Source organism: Simochromis diagramma, unplaced genomic scaffold, assembly GCF_900408965.1.
Source record: "Simochromis diagramma unplaced genomic scaffold, fSimDia1.1 OVJJ01000302.1, whole genome shotgun sequence".
Classification (NCBI taxonomy): domain Eukaryota; kingdom Metazoa; phylum Chordata; class Actinopteri; order Cichliformes; family Cichlidae; genus Simochromis; species Simochromis diagramma.
This window is the reverse complement of record NW_024386792.1, coordinates 4,692,093-4,713,483: the sequence shown is the minus strand read 5'-3', so window position 1 is coordinate 4,713,483 and position 21,391 is coordinate 4,692,093. Positions and strand designations below refer to the sequence as shown.

Genomic DNA, 21,391 nt, shown 5'->3' with positions numbered 1-21,391 from the left:
AAGCCTCACCGTTCCAGCAGTCCACAGTATCTCCACATTCTTTTTCTTCTTTGCGACTACATTCTGGCCCAAAGTTTCAAGTAATTCCTTTATGTCGGTCTGTGTCTGAAAACACGGTAGACCTGTTTGCACAAAACAAAAACAGAGGTTAATGAGGACAAGCTTCAGGCTGTAGATCAGGTGTGGATATTTCTTTCACAGAAATGTTTTACATATTAAAATTCACGGGTGCTTTATAAAAGGTGTGAACCATTCTAATGGGATTATAGTACACATTATTCACCCACACAAAAAAATATGTCAATACTGTTTTCTGTACATAAACACATGAGACCAAAGATGAAGATGTTTCTTTAGTAAAAATGATTTTAAAGTTGTGCACTTACATTCTAGTGGCACCTTTTCACTTAATGATTTGTAATAGGCTTCTAATGTCTCAAAGTTCTTCTGGTTTATTCTTTCTTGTAGAGAGATATCTCCAAACCTGAGAGCAGAACAGAGTGTAAGATCGGTTAGGGAAAAAATATTTATCCTGATGGGCAGTTTGTGTGAATCCTGGCCAACCCTGCCCCAAACATGGTTCAGTGGGGTGGTCTCTGGATATGGTGTTTGTTACTGGTGTATTTTTTTTGTCATAGCCCGTTGTACGCCAGTGGTGCAAGTATCAGTTATTATGCAAATGTACTGTTTATAAGGTTGGGGAAATCTGCAGTCAGATGAAAACTTGTATGAAAAGTCACTTGTATGAGTGAAAACTCTACATCCAGATGAACAGAGTTGCTTCTTCTGTAGTGTTTCGGGCCTCTTGGTGTTGTTGAGCTGGTGCGTCCTGGATGAATGTTGGTTTTGAACATTCCTAGAGTTTTTTGGTATTTCTCTGATAAGTTTATATTTGGTTTTCAGCCTCCCACACTTGCACTAAAATTGAACTTCATATGGAGAGCTCCATTGAAAGGTGATGTTAGGTTCAACTTCAGAAGTCTTGCCTGTTTAATTTCGAATGAAATAACAAGAAAGCAGCCCTCATATGGCCACAGAACTGCTAGTCAGCCAGCTGCTCATATGCTTTCAATCTCTGAAAGTATGTTGGTTTGTTTTTTTTTTTTGTAAAACCCATTAAATCACAGCTGAAAGTCTGCACTTCAACCACACATTAATTGCTTGATTTGTGGTGGTGGTGTACAGAGGCAAAATGATCAAAGTTTCCCCCCAAAAAGCATATGCACCTAACTGTATATATGCAGATGTAATGTCCAAAGACCCACTGGATTAGCAGCAAGAGAAAACAAACTTAAAAACTACCTATAATTTATGCCTAAATTGATTCAACAAATACACTATCAAACAGACAAATAATTCCTATTTTAAGGTCAATGCGTACAATAAGTCAAAGTTTACGTAGGAACCAGAAAGAAGAAACTTCAGAAGATTATGAAAAGGTCCATCAGAGGTTTTATAGACCGGACACAAATTTTGCTTCCATTTCCTTCAAAACTGTCACGTTTCCATGAGAGACCCATAAACCTTACCAAACTTTCCAAAGATCACAAATCTTTTAGTGCCTCTTGCAAACATGAAGAGCTGACTCGAAGCCAATCAAAACCTACAATGAATCATTTCTACCAAAATAAATTATGTTTTTGATAGAAACTCTCAGCACTCCACGCAGGGGAGCTTCCAGCTACCGGATGGAAAGGCGTCTCTGGCTAGACAATGGAATTCAAAGAGTGCGCAAAGCCAAGATGAATGAAGATGTACCATTACATTTTAGTCACGTTAAAAAAAAGCAAACTATAAAGCACAACTTGGAGATACTGTAAGCAGTTGGAACTTGGTTGGATCACTGGGTGAAAGGTCATTCAAGGTAAGGGAGGAGAAAGCATTGAGAAGGCCCGTGGTAAAGGTTCAAAAAGCTCAAGGGTCAGGGAAGAGTACAGCAGGCAGGTTTCTACGCCAAAAATAATGTTGTTATTGTTTATGTAACAGCAGCTATATGTGCTTTTTCTTTAAAGCCATAATCACTATTTATCACGTAGCAGAACTAAAAACAATAAAGGCACTTAGTAAAAAAATGTGAATATGCTATTAGTGGTTTGGATGGCTCCAGCTATAACTAAACAACAATAATCTTTTAGTTATAGCTATAGATTTAAAGCATTTCCTTTAGAAATGACAATAGGATCTGTGTTTAGATCAGCACATACACAGTGCTTGTCTTCATGTGCACTGGAGTGGAGCAAAGAATATCCAGGTTACCTTTCTGCTATTGTTTGTTGTTCATTAATCCCCACGTTAAAGAGCACCGGGAATACTCGGAGAAGCTTCCCCTCCTTGATTTCCTCTGGTAAGGTATGGAAAACCAGTTTAGGTAATGGCACTTCTACAGTGAAGTGGTCTCTAAATGCAAAGAGAAAGTGAGAGAGAGAGAGAAAATAAGGATTAAGACGGTGAAACATCCATCAAAAAAGTAATTTGATACATTTTACCGCATGATAGATGTGATATGTTTGGGAAGTTCTATAACGTGATACCTAAGACAGGCCTGAGCAAGATGTAAAGAGAGAAACTGATGGTGTGTATACAAACCAGAGAGCCAGTGTGCGCGTTTTAGAATTCCTCAAAGAGTGGCACGGAAGTGGGAGGTGCCACAGGAGTGTAATATCACACCAGACACAATGCTCAAGGTAAGCAATAAGAAAAAACAGCTTGACCTGTCAACAGCTGTCCAACACGTGAGCAAAGGTTCTCTTCAAAGATGGGAAAGGACATTCGTGATCAGCTGATTTGAACTTTTAAACCAATGTACAAAACTGCTGTGGACTGAAGCCAGAGAATATCTGTGTCAACAGCTCATCCGTATATGGAGTAAAGTTCACCTGGTTACCAGTTGTATTGTGAAGCTATGCTACCTGCAATACTATTAAATAATTCTTTTCCCCTATGGGAGGTATCTTCGATTAGGCTAAATTTTTCTTTCAAACGTTTCTCGACTGAACTGCACTAAATAAATGCTAAAGTGGTTTTTAACTTTTTGTCTTACAAGACTGTGTGAAATCATAATCACGTATAACAATTGTTAAAATATGGACTTTCCCATACTCAGTAGTCACTCTCCTTTCCGCCACTTGCACAGTGTGGTGGCAGATTTCTTTTCTCATGTATTAATCACATATTTAATCATATCACATTAGTTATAGTAATATCACTTTCTCACTTTACTATAGTACATGCATGTGGAATGTTAACACAGTGAGGCCATTGTAATGGGAGACGTTAAACAGATAGTGGGACTCCTTCTGCTTATCAGGGATGTAAATCCTTCGGTGACGGCCAAGCAGAAAACAAGGTCATAATTCTCTCTGTGAGGGAGAAGGTATAGCCCACCCGTGAGAGGGGCCAACATGTAAGAGTTTGTGGAATGTTCTTTGTCTGTGTCTCTGTGTATAAGATGTAAGGGCGGTGGCCACAATTCAGAGATGGTCCTGGTGTTTCACTGGGATGCTCTCTCCACATTGCAATGTGTTTATTAAACCCACTTCAAATCAAGCTCACTGGGTGTGTTGCAGGTTATTGTTAAATTTCCCCTGACAACAGTTAACTACTACTTGACACAGTTCCACACTTGTTTTATCTTCTAATACAAGGATAATAAAAATAATACACACATGCATGTGTATTTTTTTAAACATCAAATAATAATTCAAATAATAATTACATTATATCTCAGTGACTCTGCATTTATTGAATGCTAGCTACTTTTGACAACATCAAAGTCCAGATATGAAGAGGAAAGTTTCCACCTGCATTCCTGAATGAGCCACAGTGAACAGATACTTGTCTAAGAGAAAACGTGTGGAATTCAACCCACTCGTAATTATGCTGTGTCATCCTAAGACTTTTTAAAGTAATCAATTTTAGCTGCTTTTGGTGCTGAAATTAACAACATGTGCACTAGAGAGGAAATGATGGTTTTACAAGTGGAGGCCGTTGACATTTTTCTTCCCTCCTAGTTTTCCTGACATTAGGAGAGGTGTGCAGGGGGGAACAGGATAAGCACTGCCAGAAGCCTACAAATGACGTCCAGTAGGCCACTGGTGTGAATGTCTGACAAAAACATCAGAGACAGACTTCATGAGGTTGGCCTGAGGGACCAGCATCCTTAGTGGATCGCGTGCTCTGTGCCCGGCACCGTGGAGCATGATTGGCATTTGCCATAGAGTAGAATACCAGAGTTGTCCTGTGCTTTTCACAAATGAGAGCAGGTTCCCCCTGAGCACATGTCACGGACATGAAAGGGTCGGTAGAAGCCGTGGAGAACGTTATTCTCCCTGTAACATCATTCAGCATCACCGGTTTGATGGTGGGTCAGTGAAGCATATCCATGGAGGGATGCAGAGACCTCTAATAAGGCTAGGCAATGGCACCCTGACTGCTATTAGGTATCGCGATGAACTCGCCGGTGCAGTGGGTCCTGGGTTCCTCTTGGTACACAGCAATACCCTTGAATATGTACCCAAGAGTATGCAGGCGATTCCTGGGGCTGAGATCCTGAGCCAACCAGACATAGTGGTGATTGAGAAGAAGCAGGGGACCACAGTTACGATACAGTGACAGTCCCAGTAGACAGCAACATCAGGAACAAGGTAAACAAGAAAATCAAGCTTAAGTTTTTCTTTTTTCACAATATGAAACACAAAGGAAAGCACATGTGATGACCTACACTAAAGTGATACAAACAAGAAAAAAACCTGCTCCGATATTTTTTATGCTGCAGATCCGTGTTGGAGCTGGTGTGAGAGGGGTCCTGGATGTTTTGCATAAGTGCGCCAATTGTATCCTTAGTGAAACACAATGCAAGAGAAAACAACGCTGTTTTGTAATGGCTGGCTTCCATTATAACAAAGTTCCTGTGTTCAGTTTTCATTGAACACAGAGTATGAATCCCCCTACTTTTGAAATATATGGACATTTCCCTTGTTTAAACTTAGATTTCCTCTATAAACAAAGAAACTCTCTCATGCCAAAAACATTACTTTCTATGTTTGCATATATCAATAAAACGAGTATAGCTTGATTTGATGCTGATTTTCTGATCTCAGAGGTATATTAGAAACCATTAGAGGTGACCACATGTGCCGCAAATAAGTGTTTGGCCCGATTTCCTTCCTATAATTGGACTTGAGCAAGAAAAAAACAAAAACAAAAAAAAAACAAGGTCTCACCGTCGGCCACAAACTAAAGGCTGAAGGTCACTGAGGTCATCGGACTTGGCCTCTGTAATCTTGAACATGACTCTCTGCAGGTCTGAGATCCCCACTTCCATGTCTTCCAGCATCCCGAACTCTTCACCTATAGCGGCCACAGAAAACAAGCTCGACAGTGATGTCAGTCGTTCTCGTTGCATGCATACACACAACAGGGCATGTTTAGCTCAGATAACAAAGAACATAACTGAGAAACCTCCCTCCCTTGTATTTATTCAACTCTTACTGTTACTTACTGTTCTCTTTATTTCTATGACAAACATTAACAGGAGATATACCATTTTCCAGGTCACAATTAAAGGATGAAGAAATATGGGTGTCGGTAATGAAGGCATTTAGCCAAAAACAACACTGCAGTGACTCACCTTGCCTCACCTTGCTATGTACTACAGCTTTATCATTCACCTTACTAGTCTGACTTGCTTAAACGTGCTGGGATTTACTTAACAGCAAACACAAACAGTAAAATTCAATGTAGGTCGTGAGGTCACCGGCGTGATTTCACTCACTGTAGGTGCTGAGCAGGCTCTCAAACTGAGCAACCAGGCCAACGAGGTGAAGCTGCCTCAGGAAGCCTTTGTCCTGCATTCCCGCGTACAACCGCATGACGAAACCACAGGCCAAGGCTGCCAGCTGTTTAACACACAAACACACAAACACTAAGACATTTTCAAACAAGCAACTATGCAGCAAACACTAAACGGTGAACCAAGAATACACTGGGTCCAAAATACTGCGATTCAGCTCAATTATAAAGGATCAGAACCTGCAGCCACTTTCACACCACAACAAATGTGTTACTTGAATCCATGTTACTCCTTTTATTTACTTGCTCATGCTCATTTAATGTTGATGTATACAGCAGAGACATGCGAATGAGTCCTACTGGAGTAAACCCTTTAAATATAAAACATAGTTCAGAGCCTAACAAATACATGACTCCACACCCTGAGTTCTACAGTATGCAAACATGAAGTAATATACAACCAACATTTTATATTGTTTGCACTGATTATGCTGTACTTTGGACCACGAGGGAAAAAAAATTAGATGACAAAATCCTTTACAGCTCAAGCTGCTATTGCATAAAGCAGTGAATGGGCAGCAGATTTATGATTCATTCATGAGAAGAGAAAGTATCGACAAAAGAAAAAGCAAAAATCTTTCAGATTAAATTCAGATGAAAAGAAGCTCCATGCTCTGGAGGACTCCTAAAGAGTTGTTTATTATGCCAGTGCAGCCACCTACTGCCTGACTGAAGACTATGTCTCGCCTCTGCTGGAGCAGGAAGCCCTGTGGAATGCTGCAGGCTGCCTCCTGCAGGAGCACAAAGGTCATGGCTCTCTTCGCCTTCTCCACCACCTCCATCACGCAGTCCTTTAACCGGGTCACCAGAGGACACAACTGCTCCCTCCAGTCACCTGTGAAAAAGAGATGCAATGGGGAACATCTCAATCACAGCAAGCGATTTCTCTGTGAGGTCAAGCACTGTATGCTGCAGTGTGAGGTGGAAGGCCCCACACAAAAATGCAACTTGGTTTGAAACACTGAAAAGGCGGCAGCAAGGCACAAAATTAATGAACCCCTCGGAGTACGCCAGCTTGCACATCTCAAATTATAGACCGCATGTGTGTCCTGCTGCCTTTAGGCAGATGCAGAAATTTAATAGAGGAATTTTTCATGCAGACTAAAAATTTTTAGACAGCAGATACTGTAAGAATCATCCATTCATTTAAAAATCAGTGAAAGGCTTTGAGAAAGTCCCACATTTTGAATTGAAGAAAAAAAAAAAGTGTAGGTTTATCTTATATGCATTGATCAGTTTTACTGTGGTCTGTTTACTTTAAATCCAATTATTCTTCCTAAACTGGCAACTTGGTGATTTTTCTTACTATTTCCATCTGTTTCTGGCTGATTTGAACATAAAAACATCTCAGCGAGCAATAAAATTATTATTATCTCTGTTTTTTAAAAGGCACATATGAAAATTAGGGTAGAAAATTGGTAAATTAAAAAGAAATCCTCACGCTAAACTGTATCGTGTTGAAGGCCTCATTCACAAACAGTGCGCATAGAAGATTTAGCTTGTTGTTTGTATGCTACGATCTAATGATGAAGAATAACCTCATTCTTACAAAACATTTTACACTTTTCCAAAACACCATGAGCCAAAGTTTCTGAGAATTAGGATTAAAGGCCTATAATAAATAAATAAATAACATAATTCATTAAATATGACCTACTGGCTGTCAACCCCTCACAGTCTTAATTCTTAGCATCATCCCATCGATGCTGGAGAACCTGGATGTTTTTTTAATAACTGCCCTGCGTTACTCATCCTGGGCTGACAGATCAGGTGTTACTGCACCACCTGCTTGTAAACCATGAACTGAAATCGTGCGTCTTTCCTGATTTCCTCCTTGGACACTATTGTTTCAGTTTCTACAGCTGAACTTTCTCTTCTCTCATTTAATTAAGTCATCACCTCACCCTCCGCCTGTAATTTTCTGTGGGGGTTTCAGAGTTGCAGTTAATATTCATATAAAATATTTACAGTCATGGCACAAAGACAATACGTACTCTTTCAAATATGAGGTTGTACTCGTGCATAATAAAAATAAGACTTTTAGACTTTACCAGGTTTTCAGATTTGGTAAATCGCAACTGAGACGAACAGAAAAACTAAGTCTAAACCAGAATCAGTGTGTGAAAAGTACAACCCATTATTCAGGTTGTAGATCCACATTTAGTAGCAAAATTTGGAAGTAATCTTTTGATGAATGATTTTATTGGTCAGAACTTTGAAACACTTTTCTGTGCAACATTGCAAAATTCATGTACAGCTCTCTGGTGGTCCTACCACAGCATCGCAGGCTGAGGTCTGGAATTTGACTGGACCACTGTAACATGCGACATGTAACAACGAGATGTAGCTCGTGGGTTTCTCAGAGCACTGCTCGGTGTGGCAACGGTCTCGCATGTTTCCCACTTGTGAATAATCTTTGTCACTGTCGTTGTCAGGCTTTGTAACCCTTCCCAGCCTTATGAGAAGTAACAAATTGCTTCTGTAAGATCAATTTAAGGATTGTGTTGCCACACCTGAATGCTCCAGACCACGTGCTGCTATTACAGCACATGTCCGATTCAGCTCAATTTTAAAGGCTCGACCCGATATAAAAAATTTTTTTTTATCATGTCCTGTTACAAAAAAAACTTGGAATTTAAAGAGGGTGTATTTTCTTTTAACCATTACTGTAAATGTGAAGTATTGTGAGATATCGCCACAATTTTCCTGTCTACACCAGACTTGTTGAGGTTTGATAACAACATTGTGCAATAAGTGTTTTTATACACTTCTTCTTTTATTACTTAAGTTAAATAAATTATCCTGTGCAGTACACATCAGACTGGAGGCCATATAAAAACATATTGTTGTGTTTGAAAATCAAATCACAACTAGGAGGGTACAACTACTTCTGGTCATGAATCATTGGTATAGACTATATAATTTCTGTCACACTGTTATAATATTTAAGCTCTCATTGTACCGTATTACTATCAGCAAACATCAAATAAATTATGTAATCCTTGTGACCTCTTTGTGGTTGTTTATTTTGGACATGCAGCAAACTCAAAACGTGTGCAGGAAACTTGCATTGCAGCTGTGATGACGCTTTCTCTGCATCCTTCACTGGTTTCTGATAAAGTCGAGCCTCTGAGTGGCCACCAGGGGGCAGTGTTGGTTAAGCAGTGCTCAAGATGAGTTTTCCAACCATACCATATATTCTTTCTGAGCTTCAACATATTGAAAAGTTCTCAGGAGGGAAGAGTGAATCATTGCGGACAAACAGACATGCACACAGTTTGATATGTACAGCATATCAAGCTTGCCCTTGCCCTGTCATAGAAATCACGTCTTATCTCATTCTGCAAATACTGCCTCTGCACAGAGCAGGAAACAGAACTCCAGCTGTCATCTCTTCACTGGCCCACCTGTCCAAACATGCAAACCCCTGCAGTGCCATCAAAAGCCCAGGATTCACAAAAGAGATAAAGCTTCTCTCATTATTCCTTCCATGTTTGTATTTTGACAAGCAGATGACCACTTTCTCTGAGCCTGTCTTAATAAAGGTGCTCTGAGGATTGAGCTTATCTTTCAGAATGAACACAGGGGCTGATGGCCTTGTTTCACCTGCTGGCTCACAAAGACACAATGACACAAAATGATACAAATGCACCAATGCCTCCACAGCATGTGTGTGTGACTGACACACACACACACACACACACACACACACACACACACACACACACACACACACACACACACACACACACACACACACACACACACACACACACACACACACACACACACACACACACACACAGCCTCTCCTTGTCGCCTGGTCAGTCTAATGCCACTGCTCTGTGGCTCTGTGTGCCAATTGGCAGCTGCAGCAGTCTGGGCGCTTGTCTGAACACAAGCTTGAGGCAGGATTTCATTGGACGTAAGGGAAGACTGGGCAGCTTGTGGTCAACAGTGAATGGCTCTGCATACGAAATGTAGCTTTCATCCACTTCTCTGGCAACAATATGAGTTTCTCATTTGCCAGTGCTTGAACAACAGGGAGTCTGCAACGCTGGAACTCTTTTCGATTCCAGCTTAAGATACTCTGAAAAATATGATGAACTACTCAATGTTATTTCTTCCCCACAGTAAAAATCTATGTACGAAAAAGCCTTAAAAATGTTTTTTTTGGGCTCAGGAGCACTTCTTAGCATTAAAAGGACTGCTGTTTAGTGACGGGAGCATAAATGGAAGGCACATTACAATACAGTGGTATCACCACATGTTGCCTGTGACAGTGATGGATCGGTTAATGCATATTCTGCATTATAATTTGCATGAGGAAATTCACCGACGAGGCATTGGATTACCTGTTTAACTGAAGAGAAAAACAAAAATGTACAGACTGAAAAAAATGGGATGTTTCTGCTAAAGAAAACTTATGAACAAAATAATAACAAAAGAAAGTTAAATTAGCTGAAGTGTTAAGGTAGAAATGTCACCTTTAAACATTCACATGGCATATAGCAGGAACTCCATGTATGTAGATGATCAAGATGACCTGCTGAAGCTCAAACTGAGCATCAGAATGAGGAGGAAAGGTGATTTAAGTGATTTTCAAAGCGGCATGGTTCTGGTGCCTGTTGGGCTCGTATGAATTTTTCAGAAACTACTGGCGTTTTCCCACACAGCCATCTCTAGGGTATGTACACAATTGATCAAAAGAGAAAATATCTGGGCGAAAATGCCCTCATTGATGTCAGAGTTCAGAGGAGAGTGGACAGACTGTTTCAGGCTGATGGGAAGGCAACGGTACCTCAAATAAGCATTCATAACAACCACTGTGTGTAGGTATGCATTTCAGAAGGCACAAAACTCTGAACCAGGGTATACAGCTGCAGAAGACCACACTGTGTGCCACTACTGTCAGTTACGCAGGCCGAGGCTACTATTCAGACTGGCTCACCAAAACTGGAAAACAGAAGACTGGAAACACGTTGCCTGGTCTGACGAATCTCAAGCATTGATCTATCTTGCCCTGTATCAATGGTTTCAAGCTTGTGGTGGTGTAATAGTGTGAGGGATGTTTACTTTGTACACTTTGGGCCCCTTAGGGCCAAGTGAGCATCATTTGAGCACCATAGCATACCTGAATATACATCCATCCCACAGTGTACCCATCTTCTGATGGATGCTTCCAGCACAATAACGAGCAATGTCACAAAGCTCAAATCACGTCAAACCGGTTTGCTGAATATGACAGTGAGGTCACTGTACTCAGATGACCTCCACAGTCACGAGATCTCAATCCAACAGAGCACATCTGGGATGTGGTGGAACTGGTGATGTGCATCATGTCGTGCAGCATCTGTCAGTATGGACCTAAATCTCTGAGGAATGTTTCCAGCACCTTGTTGACTCTATTTTACAAAGATTTAAGGAAGCTGCTACTGCAAGCTGTACCTAATGAAATAGACAGTGACGGTACATCCATATATATACGCACAGACAAACAGAGGTGGTAACCTACAACATAGATGAAGGAACTGTGATCAAACTGTAGTGTAGTATTGCTGGTTTGTAATCACGACCGCGGCCAGATCTGAATCCTAACGAGCAAAACATCACTGTATCATCAGCCAAATAAAGTTTTACTTTTGACTGACACAGCAATTATTTGGCCTGTCTAAGACTGTAAACGATGGGCTAAACAAACTGAAAATGTAATTTACCAGGATTGTGGGAGGTGATGACATCAGCTAGCTGATGTTCTGGGACTGGATCCTGCTTGGTGTTGTCTTCTTCCTGGAGTTTATCCACCATGGCGATTACACAGTTGAGACACTTGGCCACATTTGCCCACAGCCTGTCCTGAAAGAGCCAAATGCACAATCAGCAGTCAGATCATTTGCGCTGATTAAATCTGTGTCTTACTCACACTGTCTACCTTTGAGACTGTGGGGCAGAGCGAAAGGTTTTTATTTTATTTTTTTTGCACAGTCCAAACTCCGAAAAGCCAAAAGGTCAAAAGGAAAAGTCTGAAAGGATATTCTGAGATTACTTTTAAAGCGTTTCCATCGTTTCAAGCTTTCTCTTTCTTCTCCTGAGCTCCTGCAGGTCACTGATGTATTGACACTTTTTCTCTGTGGATGTGTGTGTTGAAGGGGGGTGGGGGAATACATATTTTGGATATTTTCTTCTTAAAAATATGGGTTGAACACGTTATAATGGCGGGAGATAATTAGGCATTGGTGTGGAGAAATCACGATGAACTCCTGCTGTCAGTGTGGCAGATGCTGTCCTCACACACAAAGAAAACTAACAGCCATAGACACGTCCATGAAAAGAAGCGAGATGGCTTAAATTCACTGACAAGGATACCGCGTAATTATCTTCCGCAGTCAGTTTGTCATGATGAAATATTTAAACCCCCTTTGAGAAAAGAATCCACTTAAAAGACTAATGTTTGGTATGCAATCTAATTTTGTGAGTAATTATTTGCCATAGCAGATCTCTAATACAGTAATAGTTTTCGGCTTCCCCCTGCGTGCGCTCTACTGTAAGAAGCACCAGGGAAAACATCAGTTTGTCAAAACACACCGGTTTAAAATAAAATGATAACTCAATCACAATTTTTGAATGTTTCTAAATGACTTAGAAAAGCAGTCGGGCGTACCCATTCCTCCTCATCGTACTCTTTATGGTGGGGTATGGTGTCTTGGTGCTTCAGTGACAAAGGCTCTCCTCCAGCAGTTGTTTGGGTTCCTTCCACATTATTACACACCACTGTGGTCTCAGTGACCGACGTCGGTGGACTGTGGCCTGGAAGTCCCTGAATCGGGTTCTGATTCTGGTCATTGGTCTGGTTTGTGTGGCCTTGGTGTTGGCTCTGTGCCCGAGTCGACTTCTGGTTCTTGGAAACGTAGCCTGGCTGCGCTGCATGCAGCGCTAGGAGTGCACTCTTGACCAATTCATCCTTAAGTGTGTGAACGAATTGTTCTGTCTGCAGGAAAGAAAAGAGAGACAGATAGGAGGGAAAAAAAGATAGACACTGAAAGTTACTGTTCGATAGGACAACAAATACAAATTTAAGTGCTGAAAAAGCAAAAGTGACAGAGTAAGTGAGCGGGATATAGAGAGACTGTCACGCTGCCGAGGGAGAACGGGTCGAAGAAAACACTGGTGGAGGCGAACTTGGAAGCAAGTAACTATTTTACAGAGGAAGTGAAAAGAAATAAGCAAAATGAACCCTCTCCTTCAGGAGGTGCTCTCCATTACTGCAGCGCAGTCAGTAAGCCAAAAGAAAAGAAAAAAAAGAAAAGAAACAAAGAACAAACAATTCAATTACTCCTCCTCCAGCCTGCTGCTCCGTGGAGCACACCTCCTTTGATCTTAAATTCACCAGCTACTGTAAGTTGATGATGATCCCGGTACCAAGGAGTCTTACGCCCGCCGCCGCCGCTGCGTAAAAAATGATAAGGGCTCTCGAGAGTAATTGAGTTACCACTGCAATAAGCAATTCTATTACCACAGGAAATGCAGTCGAACAAAACACATAAGCCAAGCCCTCCATGAAAAGAAACCTATGAGGTCATTACATACATATATTTTCCACACAAACAGCCCTTTCCTGCTCCTATACCTCTCTTCCGTTGACTGAATAGTGAGATTATTGAAAGTGACAGGAATTATGGAGACTGCTTCGTCAGCAAGAAGGTAGGTAACTATTTAAAAACGTCCTGTCCCAGAAACAGAACTGACAAAAGCTGCGTGTGGATGAAGTGTTTCTGAACTTTCCTCAGCTCGTGACCCATTTAAAATACGGTAGTGCCAGCTTGTTGATTTGTTAAGGCGAACATCTATTATTCATTGCAGATAACATCAACGTGATCAATATGGGGACACACTGGCCATAATCAGATCACAACAGCCAAAATTTAGGGCCTTCTGATGGATATCCGGGGCCAAGACTTCCTGTTCTGTGCGGCGGTCATTAATCGTGAATGCAGACAGATTCTAAAAAGTGAATTAAAAATCTAAATGGTTGTCGGATGATAGCTGGTGCTTCCAAGATTGCACTTTGGCAAATGTGTTCTCTCCTTTGCTCCTTAATAGATACTGTCTACCTGCAAGTAAAGCCTCTTTAAATGTGATCAAACCTGGATGACAATGCAACACCACAAAGGTCATTTGCAGTGCCAACAATCTTTATTCCTTGGCAACAGATTCTTGATAATAATATACATTTATAAAGATAATATAATGCAAGTAAAAGGCATTCTCATTTTTTGCTTTTATTCCTCCGCGGGTGATTTTAAGCTACTTTTTTTGTCACTTATATTTTACCATGCAATCAAACCCCCGTGAGTTTAAAGTCATCACACTTCACCAGTTATCTTTCTCCTTGTCCTTCTTAAACCAATCAGTAACAACATCATGTACAGGGAGATGCAACCAAGGCCAAAATGATTCTGTTTTTTGGGGGTCAACTAACATGTTAATAGCCACTAATTAGTTAATTCACATTCTCTCAAACTTTTTGAGTCACTCTTCTAATGATCTTTGGTATAATAAAGTATACATAAATAATAATCATTAATAATACAGTTGTTGCTTCTGTTGATTTTTCAATACTCATCAATATGAATGAGCAGAAAAAAAAAGAAGAAAAAAAAAACATCCATCTTAACTTGTGTCAGAGGTTTCGGTCAGAGGGGACAGCAACACTACTCACAGAAGAGTCTGTAATGATTATGACGATGAGATTCATTTTTTTTTTAACTGGTTTGACATTGAACATCTCTACCAATCACCCAATTATAGTAGAGTACAACCTGTTAGTTTAACTCTACTACCATCACAGGGGGAGCTTATGATCCATCTCCTATCCCTATTTATCATTGGGTTTGACCATCAAAGTATGCTGTTGGATGTTGGATCCATGGATTTCATTTGGTCCTGACTGCCACAACATTCCCAGGAATTTGTGTCTCTTCCTTGAAACAGGGATCTTTAACACACTACTCAAATGTGTTAACTATACTATGTAGCCACTATTGTGTGCAACTGTTCTTCTTCTTTTGGCTGCTCCCTTTAGGTATCGCCAAAGCATCGATCATATGCCTTGGTGTCACCCTATCCGTAACACCCTCCTCTATCACACCAACCCTCTACATGTCCTCCTTCACTACATCCACAAATCCTGTCTGTGGCAGTTCCACCTTCAACATTTGTCCAATGTGTCCACATTCCTTTGCCGCTCCAATGTATTCAATTCTAATCCTGTCCCCGATAATCAAGGAACCCAACGAAAGTCTTGAAATCTTCAACTCTGTCGCCTCCAGGTCAGCATTTGGTGAACGTTTGAGAAGAGAAGCCAAACAACAGCTAGACACAAAACACCACTGTATTTAATTCAAACCCTTAGGGTGGCTGTAGTTCAGGAGGTAGAGCAGGTCATCTACAACTTGGAAGATTAGTGGTTCGATCCCTGTCTGCCAAAGTATCCTGGGGCAAGAGACTGAACCCCAAGTTGCTCTCTGATGTGTTCATTGAAGCATGAATGTTAGGTGTAGAAGAAATTGCTTGTATGAATGGGTGAGTGAGGGATGCTGTACAAAGTGTTTTGAGTACTTGAGTAGAAAAGTGCTATAAAAGAACATTTATATATATATATATATATTCATTTCCCAATTCAAATGCCTTGTATGAATCCAAATGACTTATGAATATACTATACATGAGTCCGTTTGGACATTTATGATTTTTTTTCTCAGACTAACAAGAATAATTTTTTATTAAATTAAAAAAAAACCCAAATATATTCATCGATAGGTTGGGACATAAGCATATGAAGTCTTATAAGATATTTTCAAAACACTTTTCTATATGAGAAGAAAAAAAAGAGCCACATTTGACTAAGTATTGGAAACAATAAGGAGTAACTGGGCAATCAAAATGTAAATTTATATTCAAACTAAACTCTGCTTATCTGACCTCTGTGTTAATTCACAATCTATGCCACCCCATATTATTCATTTCTTGAGATTACAGAGGAAAGCCGCGTACTGTAAAACAATCTAGGTCATATTTGCACTTCATAACCATGAGGTCAGAGAACTCATTTTTTATTCGACTGTGCCAGTGCTCAAACAGTAACTCCCTCTGATGGTGAAATGATATTCTTATAAATCCGATGCATTTTTTTCAGGATGAATGTGAAGGGATTAGATTAAAAGGAAGCATATCAATCAACCGGGTAATCACTGAATTGTGTTAAAATTAAACTCAGCTTGTACCCACTAAGATTAGGATCTTCAGTGAAGTGCAGTCCAAATGTTAATGATGCACTCTACTGTAAGATCCATATAGATATGTTTTCAAAGTAAACTATCACCAGCAGATCCCTACTGGGCAAAGGAGGAATGCACTGCAGCTTTAACCAAAGCAACTTTGCTCCCCCACATTCAAAACCTATTCCTTAGTGTAACTCTTCAACACCTACCCATTTTAAAGGATCTGAAATGCTCGAAATCCCTCAGGGAGACATTCTGTTTTCTTCAAAATATCTGCTGATGTGATCTTCACTGAGCAGGAGTGCAAGTCTGAAAATGTTTCTGTGCACTCCGACAAAAAAATATAAGTTAGGTTTGATCTAAAGAAGAACTGTGGGAATCTGTTCACCCCGAATGGTTTCAAATGGTTTTACCCTGAAGGATGAGCACAGTTTGGTTGTGATAAAAATAGAAATGTTTCAGTTTATGCAACTTCACTTTAAATGTGGAAAGAGGCTGAATGAATAGAGCTGGTCAGATTCCAGCAACACTGGGCTGTGAGGACATTTACCCCTGCATTCATGACCTCCACACACAGCATCATCTGATATAATCATGCATAGACGAGCAAACCTGCGGGTCTTTCCAGGTAACCGTTACAGTGCGGACATATAACTTGCCCAAGGACACAGCTGGAGGAAGGGGGGACGTGTTGCAATTGCCTTTTCACTATAATTATCATCAGAGTGAAATTATTATTGTCACCATCATCAACAGAATCATTACCACGTATAGAAAAGCAACAGCACATTGGCCATGTTCAAAACTAATCAGAAAGTGTATGGCAAAAAGCACTGGAGTAAAATGTTGCACTGGGTCTGGACACAGGTGGTTAGAACTATGAAGGAAAAGTCATAGGCAGTGCTTCGGTGTAAAACCTTTTCTATGGCAGTGTCATTTTTCCCACATTCCTTTAAAGTGCAACACATGCTCTGTATTCAAGAAACTTTCTACTCACAGGAGAAATAGTATATTTTGTCTAATGGACAGAAAATACATTTAATTTTCTTGAAAACAAGAGGATGTTGCCTGTAACAGGGCTGCAAGTAATGATTAGTTTTTATTGTCAAATGATTATGCCAATTATTTTGTTGCAAGCTTTGCAGTATTGTTATGAGCGTGATAGTTGAACATGTTGCAATTTAAAAATGAGGCTACTGCTGCTGACGAACCAGGGTAAACAAAACAACGCTATACTGACAAAAGTAGTGGACCACAACTCTAAATCTCTGAATTTAGGTGTTTGCCACAGGTGTATAAAACCAAGCAACCAACCATATAGTCTGCCTTTACAAACATTTGTGAAACAGTGGGTCATTCTAAAGATCTCACAAAATTTGAGTGAGGTAATGTAGAAGGATGCCAACATTGCAACAAGTCAGCTTGTGAAATTTCTTCACTCCTAGATATTCTACAGTCGATTGTAAATGGTTTTACTGCAAAGTGGAAGGGTTTAGGAAGCACAGCAACTCACCCACAAAGTGGCAGACGACCAAAGTTACAGATCACCGAGCGTTGAGACTCGGAGTGGGTAAAAGTCACCAACGCTCTGCTGACTCAGTAACTGCAGAGGTCCACATTTTCTCTGCCATTAACTCAGCACAAACTATGTGCTGGGTGCTTCATTGCTGTCCACGGCTGAAGAGTTTGCTTTTACATTTTTTTATTTTATTGGATTTTCTTTTTTTTCTTTTTTTTTTTTTAGCTTTTAAGCCTTTATTGATATGGGACAGTAGAGAGAAGACAGGGAAGCTAGAATAGAAACCAGCGGGAAACACATGATAAATAGTCTTGGAGAGGGTTCAAACCTGCAACAGCTGTATGGGTTGTCTACTCAACGAGGTGAGCTATACCAGCACCCTTCAGGCAACTTTTTAACCACAACAAACATTTATTTCATAGGGCTGTGATTATATAAAACTTTCAGGTCTAAATAATTTCACAAAAAATATTATTACAATCTCTACTTTTAAACTGTAACACACCATATTTTTCTTTAGCATCTAAGACAATCCCACAGTGCTAATCCATGCAAAGTGTCTGTTTTATCCATAATCTTATCCAGTGTGATTTTGCATTGGTAGCACTTTGTGGTACTAGCTAGCTAGCTGTGACTTCTTCTAAATGTCACATTTATCATCAATACTGTGAAACCTCTTTACTTCATAAGAGATAAAGGAATAATTTTAGTACTGCTTTAACTGTAGTCAAACAGCAGATAGAAAGCTACCTCATAAAATCAGGCTAATTTTCTTCCTCATCTCCAGTCTATACTCTAATCTAATCTAAGATAATCTAAGATAAGCTAAGTCAAGCTAAGTAAAGAATATGTAATTTCATACATTATATATGGACACGACAGATGTATTCATCATCTCATGTGGTCAAAAAAGATTATAAACCTTTTCCCAGTAATGTCAAACCATTCCTTTGAGACTTTTGAAAAAAATAAACAAATAAACAAAACAAAATGAGTCGACTTGCTTGTGCAGGTGTCAGCGTGTGAAATACTCATATATTGCGTTATCTTCATGATTAAAATGCTTGGGATTTTAAGAGAGTCATGCCACATCAGCTTTTAAACACAGAGGCACATTCTCATCCTCCTGTCACCCTCAGACTCACTCACGTACATGAACAAACACAGCTTGAGATTTTAATCAGAGGACAGCACTGCTTGTGCTGACCAGGCCAGGCGTTTACTTGGCCAATGTGTGCATGTCTAATCAAGGATGAGAGGAAGTGGTGACAGAGCGAATGTACCAATTAAGCAGGCTGATTGGGCTCTATTCCACTGTGGCAAAAACAATCTCTCCCACAACAGATTGCAATCTGACAGCACCAGATGTAATTCATTAATTATACTGATAAAAACGCCTCAACTCCATAAACCTCCATGCTGCTATTCACTTTTGTTAGTTTGCCTTTTTTATGATGAGTTATGGATTTATTCCTGGGGTTGTCTGTTTAGTATATGCATGTCTCTGTGTGCTTAATGGTTTCAAAGCAACTGCAGTTTTTAAAGTTATTTTCTGAATATTGCAGCTTTTGTTCGTGGTGAGCCAACTACCAGTCAGAGATTATCAAAGCTGGTGCAAAGTAACTCTTTGGTGTTTTAACTCCTGTTGGAGGGCAGCCATTTAATTTGGGTTTTCATCAACTTATCACCACATTTAAAGATTAATATATAGGGCTCTCGTTTCTGAGGTAAAAATCATTTGGCACGACATACCTATGCTTTGTGTACTGCAGCAGCTTGATGTAAAGAGGAATAAAGAGATAGGTGAGATGGAAGTGATTGCAAATGAAAGGCTTAAGTGCTGCCTCACCTTGTCAGAAAGGTGCTTGAGTGCATCCCTCAGTCCAGGGGAAGAGTGCTCATGGGCAGCCTGAAGGAGCTGGTCCACTAACCTCGTGATGAGGGGCTGGAGGAGGCTCATGATGTTGAGTACCTCCTGAGCTTTGGCTGTGTGCTCTGGGGAGTAGTAGATACACTGGTAGGCAGTGCTGAAGCTGTGACAGAGGAAAAAGAGAGAGAAAAAAAACATCAGACTGCAGTGCCTGGCCCTGAACTGGGAATAGTTATAGCAGGTTGGAGAGGTTTGAAAGAGCCCCAGTTCAGATAAGAATAAAACTCCACTCCACACGAGTTTATCTCATTGAGAATATAGCTGCTCTGGACAGAAGCTCATGTGAGAACTGTTTTGACCTGTGATGTTGATTCTCTTAGTGACCACTTAACATAGCATTTACCATAACTAGTGCTAGTAGGTAGTGCTAGTAAGGAAACGTCCAGCACTGATATCAAACAAGGTACAAGGACCTGCTGTATCCATGAAAAATATTTTTGAACCAGTAACCAGCTGCAATGTGAATTACAGTGGGGCAAAAAAGTATTTAGTCAGCCACCGATTGTGCAAGTTCCCCCACCTAAAATGATGACAGAGGTCAGTAATTTGCACCAGAGGTACACTTCAACTGTGAGAGACAGAATGTGAAAAAAAAAAAAATCCATGAATCCACATGGTAGGATTTGTAAAGAATTTATTCGTAAATCAGGGTGGAAAATAAGTATTTGGTCAATAACAAAAATACAACTCAATACTTTGTAACATAACCTTTGTTGGCAATAACAGAGGTCAAACGTTTACTATAGGTCTTTACCAGGTTTGCACACACAGTAGCTGGTATTTTGGCCCATTCCTCCATGCAGATCTTCTCGAGAGCAGTGATGTTTTGGGGCTGTCGCCGAGCAACACGGACTTTCAACTCCCACCACAGATTTTCTATGGGGTTGAGGTCTGGAGACTGGCTAGGCCACTCCAGGACTTTCAAATGCTTCTTACGGAGCCACTCCTTTGTTGCCCGGGCGGTGTGTTTTGGATCATTGTCATGTTGGAAGACCCAGCCTCGTTTCATCTTCAAAGTTCTCACTGATGGAAGGAGGTTTTGGCTCAAAATCTCACGATACATGGCCCCATTCATTCTGTCCTTAACACGGATCAGTCGTCCTGTCCCCTTGGCAGAAAAACAGCCCCATAGCATGATGTTTCCACCCCCATGCTTCACAGTAGGTATGGTGTTCTTGGGATGCAACTCAGTATTCTTCTTCCTCCAAACACGACGAGTTGAGTTTATACCAAAAAGTTCTACTTTGGTTTCATCTGACCACATGACATTCTCCCAATCCTCTGCTGTATCATCCATGTGCTCTCTGGCAAACTTCAGACGGGCCTGGACATGCACTGGCTTCAGCAGCGGAACACGTCTGGCACTGCGGGATTTGATTCCCTGCCGTTGTAGTGTGTTACTGATGGTGACCTTTGTTACTTTGGTCCCAGCTCTCTGCAGGTCATTCACCAGGTCCCCCCGTGTGGTTCTGGGATCTTTGCTCACCGTTCTCATGATCATTTTGACCCCACGGGATGAGATCTTGCGTGGAGCCCCAGATCGAGGGAGATTATCAGTGGTCTTGTATGTCTTCCATTTTCTGATGATTGCTCCCACAGTTGATTTTTTCACACCAAGCTGCTTGCCTATTGTAGATTCACTCTTCCCAGTCTGGTGCAGGTCTACAATACTTTTCCTGGTGTCCTTCGAAAGCTCTTTGGTCTTGGCCATGGCGGAGTTTGGAGTCTGACTGTTTGAGGCTGTGGACAGGTGTCTTTTATACAGATGATGAGTTCAAACAGGTGCCATTCATACAGGTAACGAGTGGGGGA

General features: G+C 40.6%; 1 protein-coding gene across 8 annotated transcripts in view; it reads right to left on the bottom strand.

Annotated features, from left to right (window-relative positions):
- inpp4b (inositol polyphosphate-4-phosphatase type II B) overlaps nt 1-21,391 on the bottom strand; it is a 179,484-nt gene that overhangs the window by 12,992 nt on the left and 145,101 nt on the right. For all 8 annotated transcript variants that reach the window (XM_040023896.1, XM_040023897.1, XM_040023898.1 and 5 more), the window contains 9 exons: nt 19,499-19,682; nt 12,512-12,838; nt 11,568-11,706; nt 6,513-6,685; nt 5,774-5,897; nt 5,223-5,349; nt 2,257-2,397; nt 387-484; nt 10-122 (listed from right to left, as the gene is read on the bottom strand). In XM_040023896.1, the coding sequence (XP_039879830.1) occupies nt 10-122; nt 387-484; nt 2,257-2,397; nt 5,223-5,349; nt 5,774-5,897; nt 6,513-6,685; nt 11,568-11,706; nt 12,512-12,838; nt 19,499-19,682 (1,426 nt within the window). The remainder of the gene's footprint in view (nt 1-9; nt 123-386; nt 485-2,256; nt 2,398-5,222; nt 5,350-5,773; nt 5,898-6,512; nt 6,686-11,567; nt 11,707-12,511; nt 12,839-19,498; nt 19,683-21,391) is intronic.